The 21,824-nt window shown below is 38.4% G+C and overlaps 1 protein-coding gene across 1 annotated transcript in view; it reads left to right on the forward strand.

Annotated features, from left to right (window-relative positions):
• The first annotated feature begins 3,727 nt into the window (after window positions 1–3,727).
• LRIG3 (leucine rich repeats and immunoglobulin like domains 3) overlaps window positions 3,728–21,824 on the forward strand; it is a 42,930-nt gene continuing 24,833 nt past the window's right edge. Inside the window, exons 1-3 of the mRNA XM_088530375.1 lie at window positions 3,728–3,912; window positions 11,160–11,231; window positions 11,470–11,544. Coding sequence (XP_088386501.1) covers window positions 3,728–3,912; window positions 11,160–11,231; window positions 11,470–11,544 — 332 coding nt within the window. The remainder of the gene's footprint in view (window positions 3,913–11,159; window positions 11,232–11,469; window positions 11,545–21,824) is intronic.

Genomic DNA, 21,824 nt, shown 5'->3' on the forward strand with positions numbered 1-21,824 from the left:
AAATAGGAAGGTTAGCTATACACCATTACACTAAGTGTATATTCTTGTCTCTCCTAGCGACTTGAAACTCCTTTTAAAACTGACTAACCATCAAATTGCGTTTAGATTATCCAGGCCGTTAAAGTTACAAATGTTATATAAGATGTCCTAAATCTAATTGAAGACAGCAAATGTACAGTATCTTAACTTGGTTTTGCTTAACTTTAGATACAGGTAAATTACTTTCAGTAATCTGCTAAAACCAGCTTGATTTGAGGTAATCCTTTTCTAGAGAGAGGTTACATGGAAGTGACGCATGATTTCATTGTATCAGTGATACATACAAAATGATATTTTGACAGTTTCTGGATCTGCCCTTTGCCTCAACTTAATACATGTTTTAAAATATGTATGTTTGGGCTTCAATATGTACAGTCATGATTTAAAATAAACAGGGGCTGAAAATTAGATGATTTCAGTCATCCCGTAAAATTCCAATGAAGGGATTCACTATGCAACTTGCTTTCTTCCACCCCCAACTAATCCAGATACCATGCTCAGGGATCCTCATGGAAGAACAGATGCTAGAACTGGAACTGGGGAGAGATGTAAGGAAAAGAGAGCTTTTACAAGTTTTCCAATAATTGTTCTCTGCAGCAGTACTTCCTCCTTCTCAGCAGCACACTCTCACACAGCCTATATGCAGGCTTCATGGAAAGGGCCTTCTTTGCCTACACACCATCATCACGGATAAGTGCTCTTTCTCGTACAGCCACAAGGAAAACTGGACCAGGGAATTATTCCAGGTCAGAATTCAAGGTGGGATGGGAGAAGGAAGAGAGGTATTGTTTTTGATAAGTGAATTTTCAGTCAAAAGAGTCCCTTAATCCTGTTGACATTGTAGCTCCAAATGCTGACGCCAAACAGTGGAGGGTAGGAATGCCTCACTATGCCTCAAGACAAGAAGGTGGGAGACTGTGAGAGCTCTCATTTTGGTATATAGTCACTTAGGGCAGGTATAATATAGCCAAACCTGTGCAAAGGAGTCCCAATAAGCTTCACATTTGTATTTGCTTATGTACAACCATGGCACACTCTCACCTCAAAGCTAATTATGAAGAAATCCCTCGGTCTGGGGGTTGCAGATTCGGGGTTTATATCAGTTGCAAAAATGCTACTTGAGAGCAGAACTACCTGTGAGAAGAAAGGCTTTATGTCACAAGTTCTCTAGTACAGCATATAAGTATTTTACAGCTCAAAATATAATCAATTTTAAAATGCTTTTTTTGAGCATTCAGAGAATAGAAACAGCAAAGACAAATGGATTCATCTTCTGCATTGATTTACCTTGCTTAATTTAAAGAAGCTTCATATATTATTAACATTTAAAATGCATAAGCTTTCTCTGGTATAAGGGCATCCTACTCAGTAACTGCATGAGTGGTTTTCAGAATTACGAAAACAGAAGTTCTTGCCCTTTTTAATATTTTAATTTCCTTTTCTTCAGCTTTCTTTTCTCGGATTCTCTCTTCTACCACAGTTCATGTCCACACCATATATATCATTCAGTGTTACGATAAAGTAAGTACAGAGTGCTCTGCTTCTATTTTTTCTTTCCTTTGGATGTTAAAACTGACAGCTTAATGCCTGTGTTACCACTTACCAGTGAGTCATTGCCCTTGCCAACACTCAAGATAAGACAAGCTCACTTTTCTCAAATAAGAACTGTTTGCTCTGCATTCTGGGAACTGTAGTAGGATTGGCTCCTGGCTATTTTAAAGCCATTTTTAATTTTAATATGGTATGCAATAAACATGAAGATCTTAATCTTGTATTTTGATTACTTTGCAGAAGCAGCAAATGGAGCATTTTTTAAACCTAAATATAAACACAACGTTCACAAATCTTTGCGTCTTAGTAAAGTGGTACGAAACAACCATACAGATAGAACCAAAACATATCACTTTCTGAAACAGAAGGAAGCTTTTCCATTCCTACTCCTACTGTAGGAGTAGATGTAAAGCTAATGATGAATGGTATTGAAAAACTAAATTTGGCACTGTCTGCATTTTCCTGTGTGCTATTTACAGCAGCTCGGTATTTATCAGACTTTCTTAATCTAATGTTAACCTAATGTTTTTGAAGGGAAGAAAAAGGCTGCGAATAAAAATAACTATCACATGCCAATGCATGCCAATTCTTTTACAACAACTAAATGAAGGCAGTGTGTTAAAAAATGTGAATTCCTTTTTATTTATCCTTTATTTTGCTTGTTTTCTTGATTGCTAACTTGCTTTTCTGTGTAGAAAAATGTATGCTTCTGCAGCATTAGTTTTTTTTTTTTCCTGCAGTAATTTCCTTGAGGACCACCTATGGTCAGTGGATCACAGGCTAACAAAGCATCACACAGCACTATTCATACATGTAACACACCTGCAGTACCTGTGGTGAAAGTGTCATGAGTATTTTTAGCAGCTTATGCCTGCTTGCTTTGCAAATTCATAACTCCTGACTTAAAACAGAATGAAGCTTTCTTTGACTTAGCCTGTTTCCTGGGATACATACGGGAATAATAAAGACAGGGAGAAAATATTGACTGTACCCTTCTTGAAGTTGAAGGGGTTGGGCTTTCAAGGCTGTCCAAGCTGCCTAGAGTCTAGGCTGCCATCAGTCTCTTAGGTGAAATGTGTATATACAGATATATATATATATATATATACTCACTTATAAAGGTAGGAGGGAAGGTACAGTGTTCTTGAGTAGCCTGACATTCTGCTTCTGCTGTGTGGGCACGTGCAAAGCCTCTGGTAACTGAATCCACTGCAAGGTCTGAGCTTACATATGGAACTCGGAACAATAGGTATTTACTTAAATTACAGAGATTACCTCAGAGATGAGGAATCCATATGCCCTGCCTACTTCCCTGAACCTCTGGAGCTGGGATCCTGTGGGGAACATAATGGGCTTAATTACGGTGTCTGGCCTAGCCGTGCGGGACCCGGAAGGCAAGAGTTAACCTCACCTCACCTTTTACATCCCTGTGACCCCAGGCTTGGCCACAAACGTGTTTGGACCTTTGCACGAGCTAGAAAAGCCTCCGAATTGCTCCGGCTCACACCAAGGGGTGAGGCTGTGGAGGAAATGTGCAGGGCCAGCTTGGCACGCTCCCTTCATGGGCTGCAGTCTGTGTGCGGGGAGACAGCGCTCGATAAGAGACCCCCTCTGTGCATGGAGGTCCCCAAACCACCCATGTGTGCAGAAGGGTTGGCCCCAGGCCCCCAAGAGCACGGTGCTCTCAGAGCCCCGGCCAAGCACCCGAGCTGGCGCTTGGTCCTGTGCCAGGGCCACCGCGCGGCTGCCGCGAGCGAGGGAAGGGGCCGGGGTCTCCCTCCAGGTGCCCCGGCCCCTGGCCCGGCCCCGCCGCTCGCTGCCGTCACATGGCGGGCCGGGAGGGAGGGGGCTGCGCGCGGGCCGCCCCGCGCCGCTCGGGGGCGGGCTGAGGCGGCGGAAAGTTTGCGGAGTGGCTGGCGGCGGCCGCGGCGCTGCGCACCCCCCACCAGTCCCCCCGGCGGATTTTTTTTTTTTTTTCCCCCCTTCTTTTTCTACTCCCCCGACCTCTCTCCCCCAGCGCCTTCCCCCCTTCGTGGCAGCCCCGGGGCATGAGCGGGAGCCGCCGGCCGCTCTGAGAGGTCGCGCTGTGCTGGCTCTGTCAGTGCGGGAGCGCGAGGCACGCGGCGCGCAGCCCGCCATGCCCCGGCCCCGGCCCCGCGCGGTCCCGGCCGCCCTCCCGCTGCTGCTGCTGCTGCTGGTGCCCGGGGGCCGCGGCGCCGCCCGCTGCCCTGCGTCCTGCCGCTGCGCCGGGCACCTCGTCGCCTGCAGCCGCCAGGAGCTGAGCCAGGTGCCCGAGCGGCTGCCGCGGGGCGCGGTGCAGCTGTGAGTACCGGGGCGGCCGGGGCGAGGTGGGGGGGCGACCGCCATCTTCCGTCCCGCGGGGCCTCCGCTCTGCGGGTGCGGGGGAACGAGGTTTTGGGGAGGGAAGTGCCCTTTTCGAGAAGCGCGGCGGTGCCGGCAGGCACGGGGTGGGTGGAAGGTGCGAGGGACTGTCACTGCGCCCGTGCGGGTCGTGCCGGGCATCAAATCAACCCGGACCAGGAGCCCGTGGAAAACTTGTGCAGCGCGGGGTCCGGGGGAACTTGGAAAAGGCGAAGGGGAAAGTTTTTCTGACGATTGCATGGAAAACGTGCAATAACCGTCAGGTTCTGTGGGGTTCCAGGTACTTTGTGTGTCGGAGAAAAAGAGGAAAAAAAATCACTTCCAGCAGTCTGAGTTTTGTTTGTGTGCTTCTTACTCCTGATCTTCGGTCTGCACTAGTTGTGGGTGAAATAGCTGTATCAGTGCTGAAAGTTGCTATTTTTAATTCGCTGAGACAGACTTGCAGAATTCTTAGTAACGCGACCCGAAATGCTGCGTGCAGAAAATTTACTTTCAGTGACCAACTTTTACAGACAAAGCATAAATTATGAGGAACTTTCTGAAAGCCCGAAAAAGAGCCGAGGGACTTTTCACATTTGCTTTTAATCTCGTGTCGCTCAGATATCTTTTGTATTAGTCGTATTAATTTTCTATTACATTTCGAAAGCAGATTGAGATAAGGACTTTAAAGTAAACAGGAAGGCTTTCAATTAGTTGTGGCTAATTCTGCTCAATTGCCTCGTCTGGAGGTCATGCTGCTCCGCTCATGAAATGTGGAGGGCTCTATTGGCACCATATGGGGCTGCACGTAGGAATGGCTCTAGGAGGCGAATATTTCTGTGCAGCGCCATAGGAAAAAAGTGTGAGTGAGGGGAAAGACTCTTTTTTTTTTTTTTTTTTTTTTTTTGGCTTATGCGATTGAAACATATGAAACAAATACTGGATCTGCTTTGCATTCAGCATTTGTTTTACTTCCTATTAAGTTTCATCCCTCCTGTTCTTTTGAACGGTGCCTAATGTAAGTTGTCTGACAAAACTTACAAAAGTGTTTTTTGATACTCAGCTACACTTTATGGCTTAGTTTAATAGCTGAGGTGAGTTAGTGATGTTGGTTAAAACTCAGATGTGACACCTAAATTAAAACCATAGGGAGAAAATCTGAGAACTTCCATTTTTTGAGTTACTTTAAAAAGTATTCTTCATTAGCAGTAATCCAAATTTGTCTTTTCCACTTTACTGGGAGAAAATAAAACACATTGCAGGGCTCTCTTTTTTTGTGAGTGCGGGGAGGTTTTTCTAATTAGAATTCCCTTGGTAATGTAAATTGTCCTTATGTAAGTTCACATTCCTTTAAAAGCGTGAGAAAATAAGTTCCACTTGTGTAAATAAGCTTCGGTGTGCTTTAAGAAACCCTGCTGTGATTACTCATTGGACAGCTGTGTCACTCGGTCTTAAACTCACAGGAGTGCCTCTTTGTAGGTGTCACCAAACCATGTGGTCTGGCTGCTTTTGTGTAAATATTTCTTTTGTTTGTGTCAAATGCCTTAGAAGTGCCCTGCTCTTTCTTCCTTCCCTCTTCTTAAGAGAACAAGGCACAGGGTGGCATGGGCTCCTACCTCCCGCTACTCGAGTACTTGCAGCCTTATGTTATGTTGGTTATGATGCTTTGCAGTTTTGCATGCTCAAGGAAGCTTCAGATAGTCTAGGTTTTTGTTTCTCCAAACTGTGCATTTACAATTTTTAAAAGACCATTTTCTGAATTTTGTTGATATACTGTTTTTTTTTTTTTTTTTTTTTTTTTTTTTCTTCTTCTTCTTCCCCATGGAGGTCTATACTGCATATAGCCAAAAGCTAGTAGTTTAATTGCAGGATTTCCAATCCTCTTTGGAAAAGAGGATTCTTCTACACCAGGTTCTCAACATATGCAGGCAAGAACTCCTCAGTCGGAGAGTGCACGTTCTTGCTTCAGAAGTTTTGGGCCCATACTGGACCTTACATACCAAGACAGAAAACATGTCTGATGAAGTTGCCTATTTGAATCTCTGGTTTCACACTCTCATTTCTTTTGTATAGTGAAATAAAATGAGAGTTTGGAATGTGGAAAGACTACGTGACCTTATAATGGACAAAGCAAAATAAGAAAATGAGCCTGAACACTGAGTTAAATTCTGGGGATTTTCTTGGTGGCAAATATGAGACTACTGCATTGCACAGATTATTACTTCATGAAGTAGGGTGTAAACAGGGTGTCACTGTCCCCTTTACTGTAGTTTTAGCCCCCAGAAAAAAAGTCTGTAGCTACTGTCACATAGAATAATGATAATGCTCCGAAAACAGATACATATTTGTAATGGTTCTGTGTACAAATAGTTTTGAAGTTAGATTTTAATTTATTTCTAGTATGAGTGCCCTGAGATTGAAAGAATGTTGCTGTTAGAATTGATGCTTCATAGCCAAAAGTGGAGGGAGGAAGAGAATTTGCATATTAGCCAGTCTTCAGTATTTATGAATTTTCAGTGGATTTCTAGAATATATTTATTTATTTATATTTATCAGGCTCACCTAAGAATGTTAGAGCTGTTAGTGAGACAGAAGGGAAAATCTAAAAGACAGTTTTCACGAGTGTTTGTATTACATTTTTGGTATTTACTTTTTATAAATCCTCTAGTTCTTTACCAGCGTTGCCAGAAAAGAAAAAAGGGGCTGTATGGTTTTCACAGCTGTTTTTCAATATTTTCCAGACTAAAACTTGAACACAGCAAGCTGATTTATGAGTCATTTTGGATCAGTGTCTTAAAACAGCTACAGCCTGGCTTTTTGTTTTTCAGCTCTCTTGATTTCTGCTGAATTAGCAGCTCTATAGGCCCCAGTGGGACTGATTAAGAAGCTGTTGCTGGATTTGCATTTTAAAATTTGACTTGGGGCTCAGGTTCCTGAGTTCTCTAAGGAAGAAGATGATAATTGTAACTAAGTGTTGTGAATTAAGTTAAAGTCTAAAAGTCATATTTATAAAATGTGTGAAGAAACAGTCACCTTCTCCCTTTATGCATTAGACCTTCCTTTTGTTTTTTTTTTTTTATAGCATAAACATGGATATTCAGAGTTTTGTTTCTGTTTTCTGATACAAAGGCTCTGTGAATTATGAAATATATTCATACAAAAGCAAATGGGTATGGAAAATGCTTTCTTTCCTACAATAGTTTTTTTAAAGAGCTTCAAGAACTACGACCTGCTTTTCAAAGTGTACTTCGGAAATAAGTGCTGAGATCTGCTTAAATGTTTGATCACTTTTATTAGAAATCTTAGGTGAAGAACAGGTATACATACCTTGTATTGCTGAAAGGAATTTCTTAATATAAACTTGGCTTCTGGAGTTCCTGAATGTACTCACTATTGTGTAGTTCATAGCTTTTGAAATTCTAGTAGAAAAAGTAATCACAGAGGATATTTTCTCCCCACTTTTTATGTGGTTTTAACAGAGAGGGAAAATTCAGAAATGGCAAATGCATAGTAGTAATTTTAGTATTTTAGTATCGTGAGTTCCTATTTTACTTGCAAGTCTTATCCTTATAGAGCTTTTCAAATGCATTGAAATTTCTAGCTATATGGGACAGGGATGGTAAAATTTTATATTTAAAAAGTGCCTTGATTCTAGTGCTTTTAAGTCTGGAAACTCCTACAAGCTTAAGCTACACTTAGAATTTTAGTGAAAGACAAATATTTTAACTTATGGCTTACTTCCAAAAGTTCTGATTTAACTTAGAAATGTAACTTGAAAGAAGTAGGCTTTTCCCTGAAGTTGCTAATGCCTCTAATACTGAATGGTGTTTATCAAAATACTTACATTTTATGTTTTCCCCATACTTGTTTAGACAAGCATGTCAATAGTATTTGGCTTTTTTTTTCCTCTTCAATTTGTGCTTGACAACCTTTTGTAAGTAAACAAGGAATTGAGGTTTTGAATGCATGTATTTTTTAAAGTAGGTGCCACATGGAAAGTCTGACGATATCTGCAGTGTTAAAAAGCAAACACACAAAATTGTTTGAAACCTAGCGTAAGTTGTTATGCTCACGGTTGCCTTGATGGACTCCAGATGGATGTGAGATTGAGCTATGAGTGAAAGTGTCTGGCTCCAGTGTGGTGATCGTGCACAGCAGTGGTTGTAATTGCAGATTTTTATAGTTTAAGGACTCTGCCAGATTTTTTTTTTTTTTCATGTTATAACTCCAGGAGAACAAATCTACTCATGTCTGTTGCTGTCTGGTAGGTCCTTTAGGCAAACATATTTTAAATAAACCTTTTGCAGGGTTTTTAGATGAAAAAAAATGAAGAAACACAAGTTTTTAGCACTAATGTTGAAAGCTTTTTGTTGAAATAATCCCTAATTCCTGATTCTTGTTTAAAGCATGAAGAACAGTAACATATTAGTTCCTAACTTTACTGAATTTAGGCTGTTTATTTGCATAGTTCTTATAATCCCTACGGACAAAAGCCAAATATTGAATTAAGTTTTAGGGTAGATTTTTTTTCTGTACACAGTCTCCTTTAAAGTAATTTGTTAGATTCACATCCCTATTAAAACTTAGTTGTTTGTAATACCATATTTTTCAGTATTTACATTTAAGAATGCAGTTTGAAAATCTGAAGATAGTAACTGTGGATTTGAGATGTTAAACAAATGGGTTTTTCCTCAAATCTGTGGCCAGAATAATGTTTGCACTAGATTCTTAAGCAATGAAAGATTCAGTCCTGCAACTCAAGTGTGGTTAACCTCATTTACAGGAGAACTCAAAATCATAATGGTGAAACTAGCATTTGTGGATTTTGAAAGTCTTAACACTGTATTGGCTTTCCATAGTTAAGAGGAAAGATCTTTAGGGGTTTAAACACCTGAGAAAAGACACAGTTTCTATTCTGGAGGGGAACCCTGACACCCAGGACTGTAGCTGCTGGTGCAGTGGGCAGTCACTGATTCCCCCTGTTGGAGCTAAGTTCAGATCAGAGTTCAAGACTCAGGACTCTGGGTAGAGCTGGAGTTGATGGGGAAATATGTGGGTTGAGATTCTTGGGAAGCAGATAGCTCATGCTGGAAGCATTGAGCAAGTGCAGCATGAAGCACTGAACCATGAGGGAGCCTCAAGCATGATTTCACTGTCCCCTTGTGATGCATGAGGAGCCTATGTACCTGGCTGGCTTTCAGTTTTCTGTCCTCTTCGAGAATCTGAAATGATAGGTGCAGAGAAACCTGAGATCCCAATAGCTCAAGGCTTAGTAATGTGGCTGAGCACTTTGCACAGATCCTGGAACTGGCCCTTTTTGGCTCCTATGGAGAACAACATGGCTGTGCAAACCATCCATCAGGATACAGCGCTTCCAAATCTGTAGGTTGGGCTGCACCCATAGACTCATGCGTGTGCCTGTTTTCCAGCATGCTAAGAGCTGTGTTTGGTGCACAGACCATAGGTGGCAATGAACTGAATCATATTCTCTTGAAAAATTAAAGACTGCTTGAATTTCCTCATATATTCAATTTGAGATGCTCCTCATGCCCTCATGTCATAATGAGGAGCTGATTTAATGCTGGCATAGACAGTGACTGTCAGATCCTTCTGGTGGTGCCAAGCATCTTCTCTTCCAAGCCCTTCCCTGCTTTTATCACAGACCTATTGGCATAGTGCTCAGGATGCAGTAGTCAATTAGCACTGAATTTCATTGATTAGATTGATGAAATAATCCAGTCTGGGAACTTCTCTGGCCTTTACCTGGTGCTGCAGCTGCTCATTCAGCAATCTGCTAGTGCAGCTGTTTGTGGGTCTGTGTTGCAAATTCAGTTGCTGAAAAAGGGTGAGTTTGAGAACTTAAAAATAACAGAGCTTTTGTTTTTTTTGTTTTAGATAAACTCCATATTCTGCTATTCAACACCCACCTTAAAGACAGTTGTACTGGTGCAACTTGTATTGGTGTAGGCGCTGGTGGCAGCGGAGTAGGCGAGCAGGAACATAGAGGCCCTGGTGGATAGAGGATTAAAACTCAGGACATCAGGGCAAGCCATTGTGAAAGACCAGTATTAAATCTGGGCCCCTTGCACAGATCTTTACAGACCTGCATGTTTGGATTTCCCTGCATTCTCTTATAGAGTCTTTATTTTTGTTTCTGTGTTTTTTTTTTTTTTTCCTCCAGTACCTCTTGAGAGCAAATGTTCTTATATTTTTATTACATATGTTTTTATTACAGCAAATGTTTTTATTACATACTTTTACAACATGGCCTTTTCAAGTGTTCAAGAGGATGCGTGGTAAAGATGCATGGTGTCTGTAGGCAAAAAGAATTAAAGGTTTACAGTGGTCAAGAAAATGTATTGGATTCTTAGTACTCTACCTTGTTTTGTAGCAAATACTGTTGTCTTTAAAGAAGTGTGTACTTCAGTAGTGAAATTTCTTACAAAGTCCATCCATATATATTGCTATCTTAAGATCAGATAGGAAAAAGCCTAGTGTTACAAACTTGTAAGTGCAATTAAACCTCTGATTAATGTGGATAGTATATAGACATCTTAAAATTCAGCATAGTGTTAGACCTTCTTGTGTCTGTTTTCTTCTGATATTGTGTATTTAAGATCCACATTAAATTTGCTTCTTGAATAAGAGTTCTGAAATGTAGTAAAGCCCGAAAACAGAATCAAAATTTCTTTATTATCATATTGTGTAGTTGTAATTTGTTAATTGCTTTAGAGAAGCAAGTGAGAAGGCTGGATGATAACAGATACTCTGACCGTGACTGAAGAAATAAGCCTTCAGTGATCCTTGACTTAAAAGTTTCTCTTGATTGGCTTTAGCTGTTAGTAGTTGCATCAGGCATTAGAGGTTGGATCTTCTGTTGTGAAGAAGTGGGGAAGATTGTTGATGGAATATATAAATTTTGAGATGCTTTTCATGATTCTGCCTTAAATACTCAGCCACATGTGCACTCAGCCCTTGTTATTCAGAGTTGCAGGAAACAACTTGACACTGCGGGTAGTGATCAAGGCACTTATTTCAATATTCAATGTGTATAAATAACTGAGTTTCTATTCTAACTTCACTGATATCAAACCCTCACTTTTATAGGCTTGGAGACAAATGATAATATAATTTGTATTGAAATTGCATTGCTTTACTAAAAACTTTATGGCAAAACTGACAGCTTGTTTATTTTTGTAACCTCATAGGGACTTAAGTCACAACAGATTATATTCAGTCAACACCGGTTCCTTGGATCACCTTCATAGTCTTCGGGAAGTGTAAGTTAATTTGTCTTAATTAAAAATAAATTGTTTGACTATGTTAATTATACAGCTGTTTTTCCAGGGATAAGTAGATGAAAAACAAAGATGTTTGCTGTTCTTCTGATATGTTGCATTAAGTGATAGGCAAATTAATTTCAAATTTTGGAGCGATGTTGTTTGGCAATTCAGCAATTATAGTTTATTTACTTCTGATTGACATCAAAGCTGACTTTCCCTTTTTTAATATTAATAGGAAGCTGAACAACAATGAACTGGAGGTCATTCCAAATCTGGGGCCAGTCTCTACAAATATAACTCTTCTGTCTTTGTAAGTAGGTTTTGTTCTGCTCCCTAGTTAGTGGAACTAACTACAGTTTTAGTGGAAATATGTGTATTACAGAGATTAAAGTGAAATAATTGGAAATAGAGCAGCCTGTGGTTAGGAAGTTGATTATGTCATATTATATACCAGGTTGTTTAAAATGTGTATAATTGAGCTTATAATCCATGTAGGTTTTAGGCTCCTTGCAGATACAAAGACTACATTAGAATTAAGTTATATTGTGGTAGTGCCCAGAGGCTTCAGACCTGTTGTGCTAGGCACTGTACAAACAGTAGTAAATTTATACAAACTCGTACAATGCAGACTTCAAATTAAGAATTATATTCTATTACTATGCATCTTGGCTGAAATTATAATTGTGTTAAATTGTGGTGAAATTCTATTAATTTGAATGGGGAAGGTAGGGAAATACCTTCACCACGCACCTGCAGGACAGATGTCTAGGCTAAAAGATGTTGGGCCAATATCTTAAAAAGTCTTTGAGTCAATTTGTGTCTGTGGTGTATAATTTTTACAGCTTCAGTATGTGCGTATAACTGACACACATTGTTATGACTATGTTCATTGCTTTGTTTGAAATACTTTAGTATGTTACTTGGTGGGACATCTGCAGTACTGAGTATAAGATTTAAAAAAACATATGGGGCCTATACTTTTTTTTATTCTAAAAATATATAATTTTTATTTTAAAAGAAAAAGTATTCCTGTGAATTTCACTTGAAAACAGTTTGATTTTCTTGGCCATCTAATTTTTCTAATACGTTTGATGGAAAAAAATTGTACTGTTAATTAGGAAAAAAAAATGTGTTTTTCCAGAGGTGGAATTTTGTTTTTATCAATGGGAATCTAAATTCTTTAAAGCTAGTAAAATATAGCCCTCTGGCCAAATCCTGCCCTTAAAGACAATTTGCAAGTTACCTTTCTCAGAGATGCCTGAAGGGTTAAAGCAATACAGTAAACTTTGGAAAGCTGTTCAATTAATTAAACTGATCACTATTCAATTGCTTACATCTGGTGATTTATAGGGGTTTGTTTTTACTTTAGGCCCAGGTCAGCTAAGTCAGCTGGTGCAGCCGCTGTGTCTGGACCGCTCTGTTTGAATAAGAACTAAGTGACATTTGATACTGATGTGGTTTCTTGCAGATCAAAATCAAAAAAGAATGAAAGGAAAAGCAGATGGTGTCTGACAAATAACTGCTGAATTTACGCATATCATCTACTACTATTTTGCATTAGCACTTTGTAGTTTAATATCTCCTTGATCTAAAAGATATATTTTTATTTAACTCTTGATGCTGTTAAGGTTCTTTTTACCATAGGGTTGAAAATACTAATATAACCAGGTGTTTAGATCCTCTTGCCTTACTTTTGATGAGTACAAAGTTGAGAATTTTCTTAAGAGCTCTTCTACTCCATTGCATGGAAACTTAACTGGGTCAGATGAACCTAAAATTACCCTTCTGCAGCTGTGAAAAGATTTTTGTTTTCTTTTGATAGAATAAATAAAAATCAGTCATTGCTAGGCTGGTTGTTCCAGGTCCCTGAATCACTAGCTTAGTTTCATTTACCCACCTGGCCAAACATGGGGAAACTTTTGTTAGGGCTGTGCTCTGCACTATATGCTGACTTTTTTAAAAGAGGGGGGGAAAAGGTCTTTCTAAACCTGTTACTATATTACCAATGCAGTTAAAGTTGGATTTCTTGGGTGCTAGCTTGTTCTCATTGTATTTTGAAGTATTTGGCATCCTTCTGTATAGTATCACAATGTTACCAAATGTTCAGTATGCCTCAGCTGAGGTTTAACATCTAGTGTATGACTAGACTGTAGAGATTCATTGACTTTAACGCAGTAGAAATTGCTCTGTAAGCGACTCAAGAGTTTTACACTAACTAATGAATGTTAATATATGATACTCATTATGTCTAAGACAATTATTTGTGCCACATCAATAATGTAGAAAGAGCAGAAAATTGGGGAGTATCATTACATTTTTTTTCAAAAAATAAAGCATCTTGTGACTTCACGAAAGGTTTGTGTTTTGAACATTGCCCAAGTTAGAAATTTTGTCAGAAAGATGTCACACTTCATTTTACAAGAAAGGATATGGGAGGAATAAAACAGCTATCTGGCAAAAATATATACATAATATACTGGTATCATGGATCAGCAAATAGATCAATTTAAGGATATATTTTTAATGATTTTTTTTTTTTAATATTTACCTTTTTTTCTGTACTGGATGCTATTTGGAGAGGTTGTATCAGACTGAGTTAATGTGATATCCAAGTTATGTGAAGGAAAAACATATGGAACAATTACAATGTGATTTTTAGCACCACTCTTCAAAGAATAATTGCATTTGAAAAATACTTCTGATGACTTTCTGCAGGATTTTCAACTTTTGTAAAAAAGGAGTTTGTGGAGCTTTTCCAAAATAGACTGCTGTTTCCTTGTGAGGACTTCGTTCTGACTTTCAAATAATAACTGAAAAGAAAGTGCCAGTCTTCTGAAGCTTTATTTGATTACATTTCTTATGAGATGCATATACATCTGCTCATTACTGCTGGTTGAGAAGTCAGGCTCTTTTTTTATTTTTTTATTTATTTTTTTTGAAGGAGTCTTCAAGGAATGCTGTGAAAGTGATGCCCTCCTTTCTTGCCAAGATCTTTACTGTTGAATAATGTCTCTTCCTAGAAGAGAAAAATATTTTCAGGTGCCTGTTGCTTACCTGCAGAGCTTTGCATTTTTACATATTCTGCAGAATTTTTTCTTGCCTTGCAAACGAAATCACGCTGGTGGTTTGTCCACAGGGAATAATAGTGCAGGTATCTCCACATACCACTGCATCTCTAAATTCTTTGAGCAGTGTAAACAAGTATGAGTGGGTTATCATGTTAGTGTAGTTTCCATTTCTGGAGCTGCCTTCTTTCCAGCTATTTAATTGATATTTATCTAGCAGAGATATTTGCGTGGTGCTGAATTATGCAGGGTAAACATACCCAGAGCAACAGATGTTCTCAGTCTCACACTCAAAGTCTGCTGGTGAAATTAAACAACGAGGCCAACATTTGGGCTTTTATGGATGGCAGCTGAGAGTGGAACACCATGGGAGAGAAGTCTTAGGCAGTCACACCCCAGTGTGCATGTGAAGGAATATGCAAGCAAATGCAGGTGCACGCTCATTAAGTGACTGGAAATGCATTTATCATTTTGTTTATGGGATGACTGCATCTCATCATGGGCATAGTGGAGCTTAGGAGACTCCTGGGAACCTGCAACTGGCTGTGAACTACACAGGTGGTACTTTGGGCTAAATCTCACCTGCAGGCCTTTGGTTGTGAATTTTGTGATGATTTTCTTAATGTTGTCAGATGTAATACCTAGCAGAGAAAGCAGATTTGTCCTTCCTACACTAAATATGTGGAAATTTGGTATCTTATGTAGGCATTAGTCCCTGTAGACCCTCTTCAGGGTGGATGGAGGAAAGCTGTCTCTTTTTGAAGTGATTTGCCTTTCCTAAGTTAAGTCAGGTGTTGGTCTAGATGCCCATTTTAGACTAGTTTTTAGATGTTTGAACTTAGGTTCCTTCCAGAATGCCCAACAAATGTACTTGGGCGTACCTGTCTTACTGTGAAGGCATTTGTACAGGTCTGATGGCATCTTTTGGTATGCCTGACCATTTGTGTTAACAATGTCATAGTGAGATTTCATGCTGTTTTTTTTTTTTTTTTTTTTTTTTTTTTTTTTTTTTTTTGCTCAGGCATCCAGCCTGTTCCTTAGTCATGTGTGAGAGGGCAGGAAGAGAGCAGTTTATCAAGGTAGAAACAGAGGTCAGCCATTTGACAGACATTTCCAGCTCTCCAGTCAAACCAATAGTTCTAAACAGGCTGCCAGTCATGCCAAGAGCTGGGCAATGCCAGCTTTTGGGAAAATTGTGGTAATTGGTCATTAAATACTCTGTGTGTGTGTGTATATATATGTATCACAATGTATACATACTGTACATGATAGTGTAGGTGTGTTAGTGTAGATCTAATTATCTATCCCTGCAATGTTAGATGTTTCCTTACTTGTATTCCTGAAATGCTTGTAAAACCAGTGATATAAACGTGGAATTGCTTTAAAAGGCTATAGTAATTTTGTATTAGACAATTTCAAAATTCTGTGAGGATTTTTTTTTCTCTATATTGGTGAGTCACTATTATATCAGGTATAGAAATGAGCATTCATTTCCTGGTAAATGAACAAACAAATTTTGAAGTCTCCTAAAGATGGCTGAGTCGGTTCTTATTCTAACGGCTTTCCTTTTCCAAGATATGCCAGCCTTTCCCTGTTTATCCTAAAAATCTGCTAGTATCTGTCCTGTTGATACATGAGCAGAGGGCTAGCATTACCGTTTCAGTCTGTTATTGTTCTGAAGCCTTGCACCTAATTAGAGTCTAGATCCAATATACAAAGACTCTGAAGAGTGGAAGAGATTTTTGACTTTTGTCTTCTATATACACTAATGTAAAGGTAATGTGTACTAAAATTCAATCAAATATATATCAACGCGATCACTTTAGTGATTGCAAGCGTGTGATGTTTTAAAGTCTTCCTAGAGTTTCCACCCTGTGCCCAGAAAGCACAGATCCAGTGCTCTTTGGAAGATCCCTGGAAATTCTCCTCTGGAAGCCTTGGTGCCTCTCTTGGGAGGAGATACCTAGCCGGTGTAAAACAAACAGATGTTGTTTGTCAGTGTCACTCATCTATTTTAACTGTACATTTGAGATAAGTAGTGCTAGTTGTATATCACACTCAAGGCATGGTTTTCATGCAAGCCTGGGACTTAACTTTATTCAGTGTTGTTGTTTTTGTGTGTGTGTGCATATGTGGCATATGTCTTAGAAAATAAATGTAAAAACATCTAAAGGACTAGCATGTAAGGGTTGGAGTGCATTAAATGCTCAAGAGACGATTTGGGTTAAAAAACTACTACTTTGCGTGTGACCTACTTCAGTTCCAAAGAAACCTCCAACAAGCAGTGACTAAGGACCCATAAAGGTACTTGGGATTATGATCTAACTGCTGTAGGGGAGAGCAGTGCTACTAAAGCTGAAGAATTAAATGGGAACCAATAATTACAATAACTTTGTAGAAAAGAATTATATGATCTTTAGCTACACTAACATGCATGTTTGCTTAGGAATTCTACTTTAAAACTCCTCAGGGAAAAAAAAAAAAAAAAAAGGCAAAACCAAAAACTGATTTTAGTGCTTTGAAAGGGAGATGGACAGGATATTCAATTTAAATAAGAAACACATAATGCTTTGCTTAAGGGATTTTAAAAAATATACTCTAAACTGAACATGCAACATCTTCAGCATACCATATGCTTAAGTCTGATGGAAAATGGCAGCAATCAGACTTTAGAGAGACAGAACAACCTTAATCATCAATATTATAGTATTCTACCTCCCTCAGTGAACTTTATAATGTTATCAAAATATATATGAGAACTAGAATTAATATAAAAAATCATGATTATTATTTTGTATATCCAGAATATATTATTTAATAATCCTTTTGCTCTCTCTAGGGTCTAGAAAAGCCATGCATGCAAAAATCTCTACTGCAGTATAGCATGCAATTCTAACATTAGCTAGCTTTAAATGACAGAATGCTTTAAATATATTTATGTGTTTTTTTGTATTTTTTTTGAATAGAAGTGATTTTAAATAAAATATTAAAATATGTAGATAGGTGATCTAGCTGGAAGTATTCTTGTAGCTTATAAAGACTGACCACATTACTCTAGAACTACCTAGAATACTTAGCCTTACTAAAGCTATAGCAGAAAATGCAGAGTTTGTGGTGCTGAAATAAAAGGATGATCATATCATTGATGATATAAAATGCAATAATATTTTTTCAAGTAATACATTAATACAATGTTTATATTACATTTGAACTTCACTTTTTTTTTTTTTAAAAAAAAAAAAAAAGAATGTAAAATCCTTCCATCAGAGGGGCATGGAATATATATGTTATACAAGTTTACTCTTAACAGTATTTCCCATCTCCATTTGCACAGGGAGCTTTTAAGGCAGTTGAAACAGCCCTAAAGCCATTTCATTCTGATTTTTTGAAATTATTAAAAATGTTATTAAAAATGTTTTGTTTTTGTTTGAGTGTACCTACTTGTGTGTTAGTTGTTGGACTGCATCTACAGGTCATTTTTCTAAGCACTTTTATAGCCTTCAGTTGGTAATATTTTTAATGATGTATACTTAGTGTGCACTGGATTTGAAGACAGTTAAACACTGGTGTGTTCTGGATGTTTAGAAAGGCAAACAAGGAATATTAACCTATAAGATTGGTAAAAAGATAAAACTGGCGAGAAGCATGGGGAAATAGCTAGTGGTTTGCAGGATTAACAAGTTTTTGTGGCGAGTCAGATGACTCCTGCTTTAAACGCAGCTTACCTCCTTTGAAAAGACTTTGACTACTTGATTATTAATCTCAGGCCTTCTGTTTTCAGTGAACACATTTGAGAAACTAACCTAAAAGCTGAAAGTCAGTGCCAGACTGACAGAAACGCAAGGTCATTCACTTCAAAGAAAAAAAATTATCGAAGCCATCACAATGGTTTGTCAAAAATAGGGTTTTCTTTGGTCACTGAAAACAAGCAAAACCACAATACAACCACAGAATTAAGAGAATGCCTTATTTTATTTATTTTTTATTCTATTTTATTTATTTTTTTCCCAAATCTAGAGAGTAGCGTATTGCCAGAATGGATGTTATACTTACTGTAAGTTGTAGTGTCTACAAAGCTTCATTAACAATCTTACTTTAAAAATAAGTTACCAGAAGAGCCAAGGTTTAGCTTTGTGTCTTACTATACTAGCTTCTTGCTTAATTCCTTACTAATCCTGATTTCAGTCATCAGTAGAGTTTCCTCAGCGGACAGCACATGTTGCTCAGAGCTGAGTAAACCCCAGCTGATGAAGGACGCAGCTACAACACATTGTTTCCTGAGATGTTTAAAGCATTGCGGTATTAGGCAGCGGGGACAGAGCGAACTGTTGGGATACAAAACTTCAGTATGTGGAACCTACCATGTTGCAGTGCCGTTATCTTTACTTCTGAGGTAAACAGGATTGTTCACGCTGCCAATTTAGATATGTAATCTGAAAAAGAATTTTTTGTTACAGCTCTTAAAACTAAGCAACTCTTAAATTGAAGAGTAGTTTCTTGTAAGTCTTTGTTAAACAAGATGCCTAGCTTATGACCAAAGAATTGTTAATTCAAGTGTTTTAGGCGGTTTCATTCTTTCTGCTTCTTTCATTCTCTATGCCGTGAAGAAAAAGATAAGATTATCTTCTCCTTTACTGAGAAATAATAAAGGGTATTCTGGTCACTGATACTCGTTCTTGCTTAACCAATTTCTCTGTTTTCAAGAGTGATACTCCCCTGAAATTAGTTTGCCCTATTTCATTCTGTTCTTGATTAATGAACATCCGAGTTAAATACCTATCTAATGCTATGAACAAGATAATAATGCTACTAAATAAAAGTTGTGATTCTCCGTCATACTCTGTTGTAGTGATTTTATTTTAATTTTGTGTGTCCATTTCTGTTTAAAAATATGGAAATATGTATTCAAATATGTTTTCAGATAATGGACCTTCATAGGTGTCTTGAAGAAAAATTCAATTCATTGAAACAAACATGCGTAATAAATTGTACGTCTGTCCCAGTTAGCAGTATGGCGATAAGAATGATAATTTACGCTATTTGGCCATATTTTACTGAGTAAAACTCCTTTGAAGTGACTTTAAAAATGCCTATTTTCAAGTAAGATTGTTTGGAAGAAGGAGTATTTGGGGCAGATTGTTTGGGGTAGCTTGGGGAAATTTTGCCGCTCTGTAATATATCAATATTTTCAAAATGGCAGCTGTGTAGAACGTGGAAAACCACCATCTCCATTGAAGTTTAGACACAACTCCTGAAAATGAAAGCTTCTATTCAGTAAAAGTGGATGTTTTTCCCTTCTACGTTTGCCAGAGAAAGTGGTATTGTGTGTTTATAAAGCCAACATACTAAACTAAAATTTGGCTCCCAATATTAAGAAAATTTTGGTCAAATATTTCAAATCCTTGTCATCTCTTCAGTTACCACTTTATTATGTGGAAGGATTAAGATTTTGATGCTGCCTGGAAGAGTTTGTTTTGAAGAAGGATTGGGGGGAAGAAGAGGAGAAAAAAAAAAAAAAAAAAAGCCAGACTGGGCTTCAGGCATAAGGCAAGTTGGAGAAAGTCCTAAAAATGAGAGTGGTGGTAAACCATGTGTGACTTGGGTTGAAGTTGTGAGCGAAAACCTAGAGTAAAGAATCTTACTGGAATTAGTTTTTGTAGTCTTTGACATTTGGTGGGGAGAGTAAGAGGAATTAAATGAACGAATTTGAAAAGGAATCTGTCTTAGTCAGCCTTGCAGACATGGAAACAGGTTTTTATGGTAGCAGTTTATACTGAGTGATTCAAAAGGAAAGAAGTATCTAGAAACCTAGCTGTGGCACATATATAAAGTAGTGACAGGCTGAATGCCAATCTAGTGGTTATTTTCAGTGGGGGAAAAAAAAGAATGATTTTCTGATTAATAGTGCTAAAAATATTAATTAAAAGCAATAATATTGGATCTGAAAGCAGAGAGCAATACAGAAAATGGAGGAATGGTAGGAAATTTTACCATGGAAAATAGTGGCAAGTTGTAGGGCATATGGTACAGAAAATGAGGGAAGTCAGGAAGGAATTAAGAGGTCAGAAATAGCTCAGAGACATAGTTATTGCCATAGAGCAGTCAAATGTAATTACTGTGAGAAAGACATAGCAGCCTGCCCACTACTCTGGCATTGGGGGATTAGGAGTTGATAAGGGAAGATCCCTCCACCTGTTAATGATTAGCTCTGATGAAGTGAGGGTCTAGGGGAGTGGGAGTCTGTAGTCTAGGGAAAGGAGTCTCCAAAAGGGAGAACTGACTCTGTGGAAATGAAGGACAGATGTTTTTGCTTATTGATTCCCCATATTAGATTGAAAATGTGATTTATAATGAGGATGGGCGCTAAATTGGGTTTCATCTACCTGGCGTGAACTTGTAACTGCAAGATTTTAGAATGGACTCAGAGCCCACAGGGCTAATATTCCTGCTGCTGGCCTCTGCTGGAATAGCCGTGCCTGTGCTGCTGCTCTTTGCCTTAGTTAAAATAGAGTCACGCCCTTAAACCTTCCCTTAGATATCACATGCTAAGTAATTTGTGGGATTTTTTTTGTTTTGTTTTGGAGGGTGGTGGTGGTAAAAATGTTGAATTGAAACCAGACTCTAGAATATCAAGAGAAGGGTTTGGAAAGAAATTTTAATTAAGTGCATATTAGTATTATGAGTGGATTTAGGAAAGAATTGCTGTGAAAGTATCAAGTGTTTGGAAGTTTGGATTTGCCTCCATCTTTTTTTTTTTTTTTTTTTTTTTTTTTTTTTTTGAGACCAGCATGTCTCTTTTCTTCTTTTCTCTGTTTATGTTTGGCTTGAGAATCAGTAAATCTTTGATCTCAAGTTTAGGATAGAGACGTGATCAGCTAAGGAAAGAATCTTGAGTCTTGAGTTTGTGCTTTGTGCCTATATACCATAAAAAATAAGCACACAAAACAGGACCTGAGATTGTGCTGATGTCTGGCCTGACAGGGCAATGACAGACAGGAATCGTGGAATGAAGGAGAGCTTCAAAAGAAAGAGCAACTACTTGCCTTAAGGAATGTGAGGAGCCTGTGTGTGAACCAGGCAGCAGACTTGCAGACTTAACCAGCCGGACTGGAAGGTGGCCAGAATCCTGACTCTGCTTCTGGCATCAACTTCCCTGAGATAGAAGTTTCACTTGAAATATTTATGTTTCTTGCTCTGTAAAGATTCAGAAAACTGGAGGTTCTTGGACTGCACTTGGCTGTCTGGTTGTGAGAAGTTTGCGTAGTCCCATTTGTATCAGGGGAGGGAGTGTTAAACTTGAAACCATAATTGCAATATTTTAAATGACATAATTGTTCATTACAGCCTGGCTAATTTTAGTAGGCAAATGAGTTGAAGTGGAAGAAAAAAACCAAAACCACCAAAAGATCTTTTTTTTTTTTTTTTTCTCTTTCTTTCTCGTCTTCAGGAGTTGCTTAGACTGTTTCCTGTAGTATGTACTCCTGAAACTTGTCCAACCTCTCTCTAAAAGCCACAAAATATGAGT

Source organism: Tinamus guttatus, unplaced genomic scaffold (assembly GCF_059628265.1).
Source record: "Tinamus guttatus ecotype Peru unplaced genomic scaffold, ASM5962826v1 Tinamus_guttatus_pri_ptg000368l, whole genome shotgun sequence".
In the NCBI taxonomy this organism is placed as follows: Eukaryota; Metazoa; Chordata; class Aves; order Tinamiformes; family Tinamidae; genus Tinamus; species Tinamus guttatus.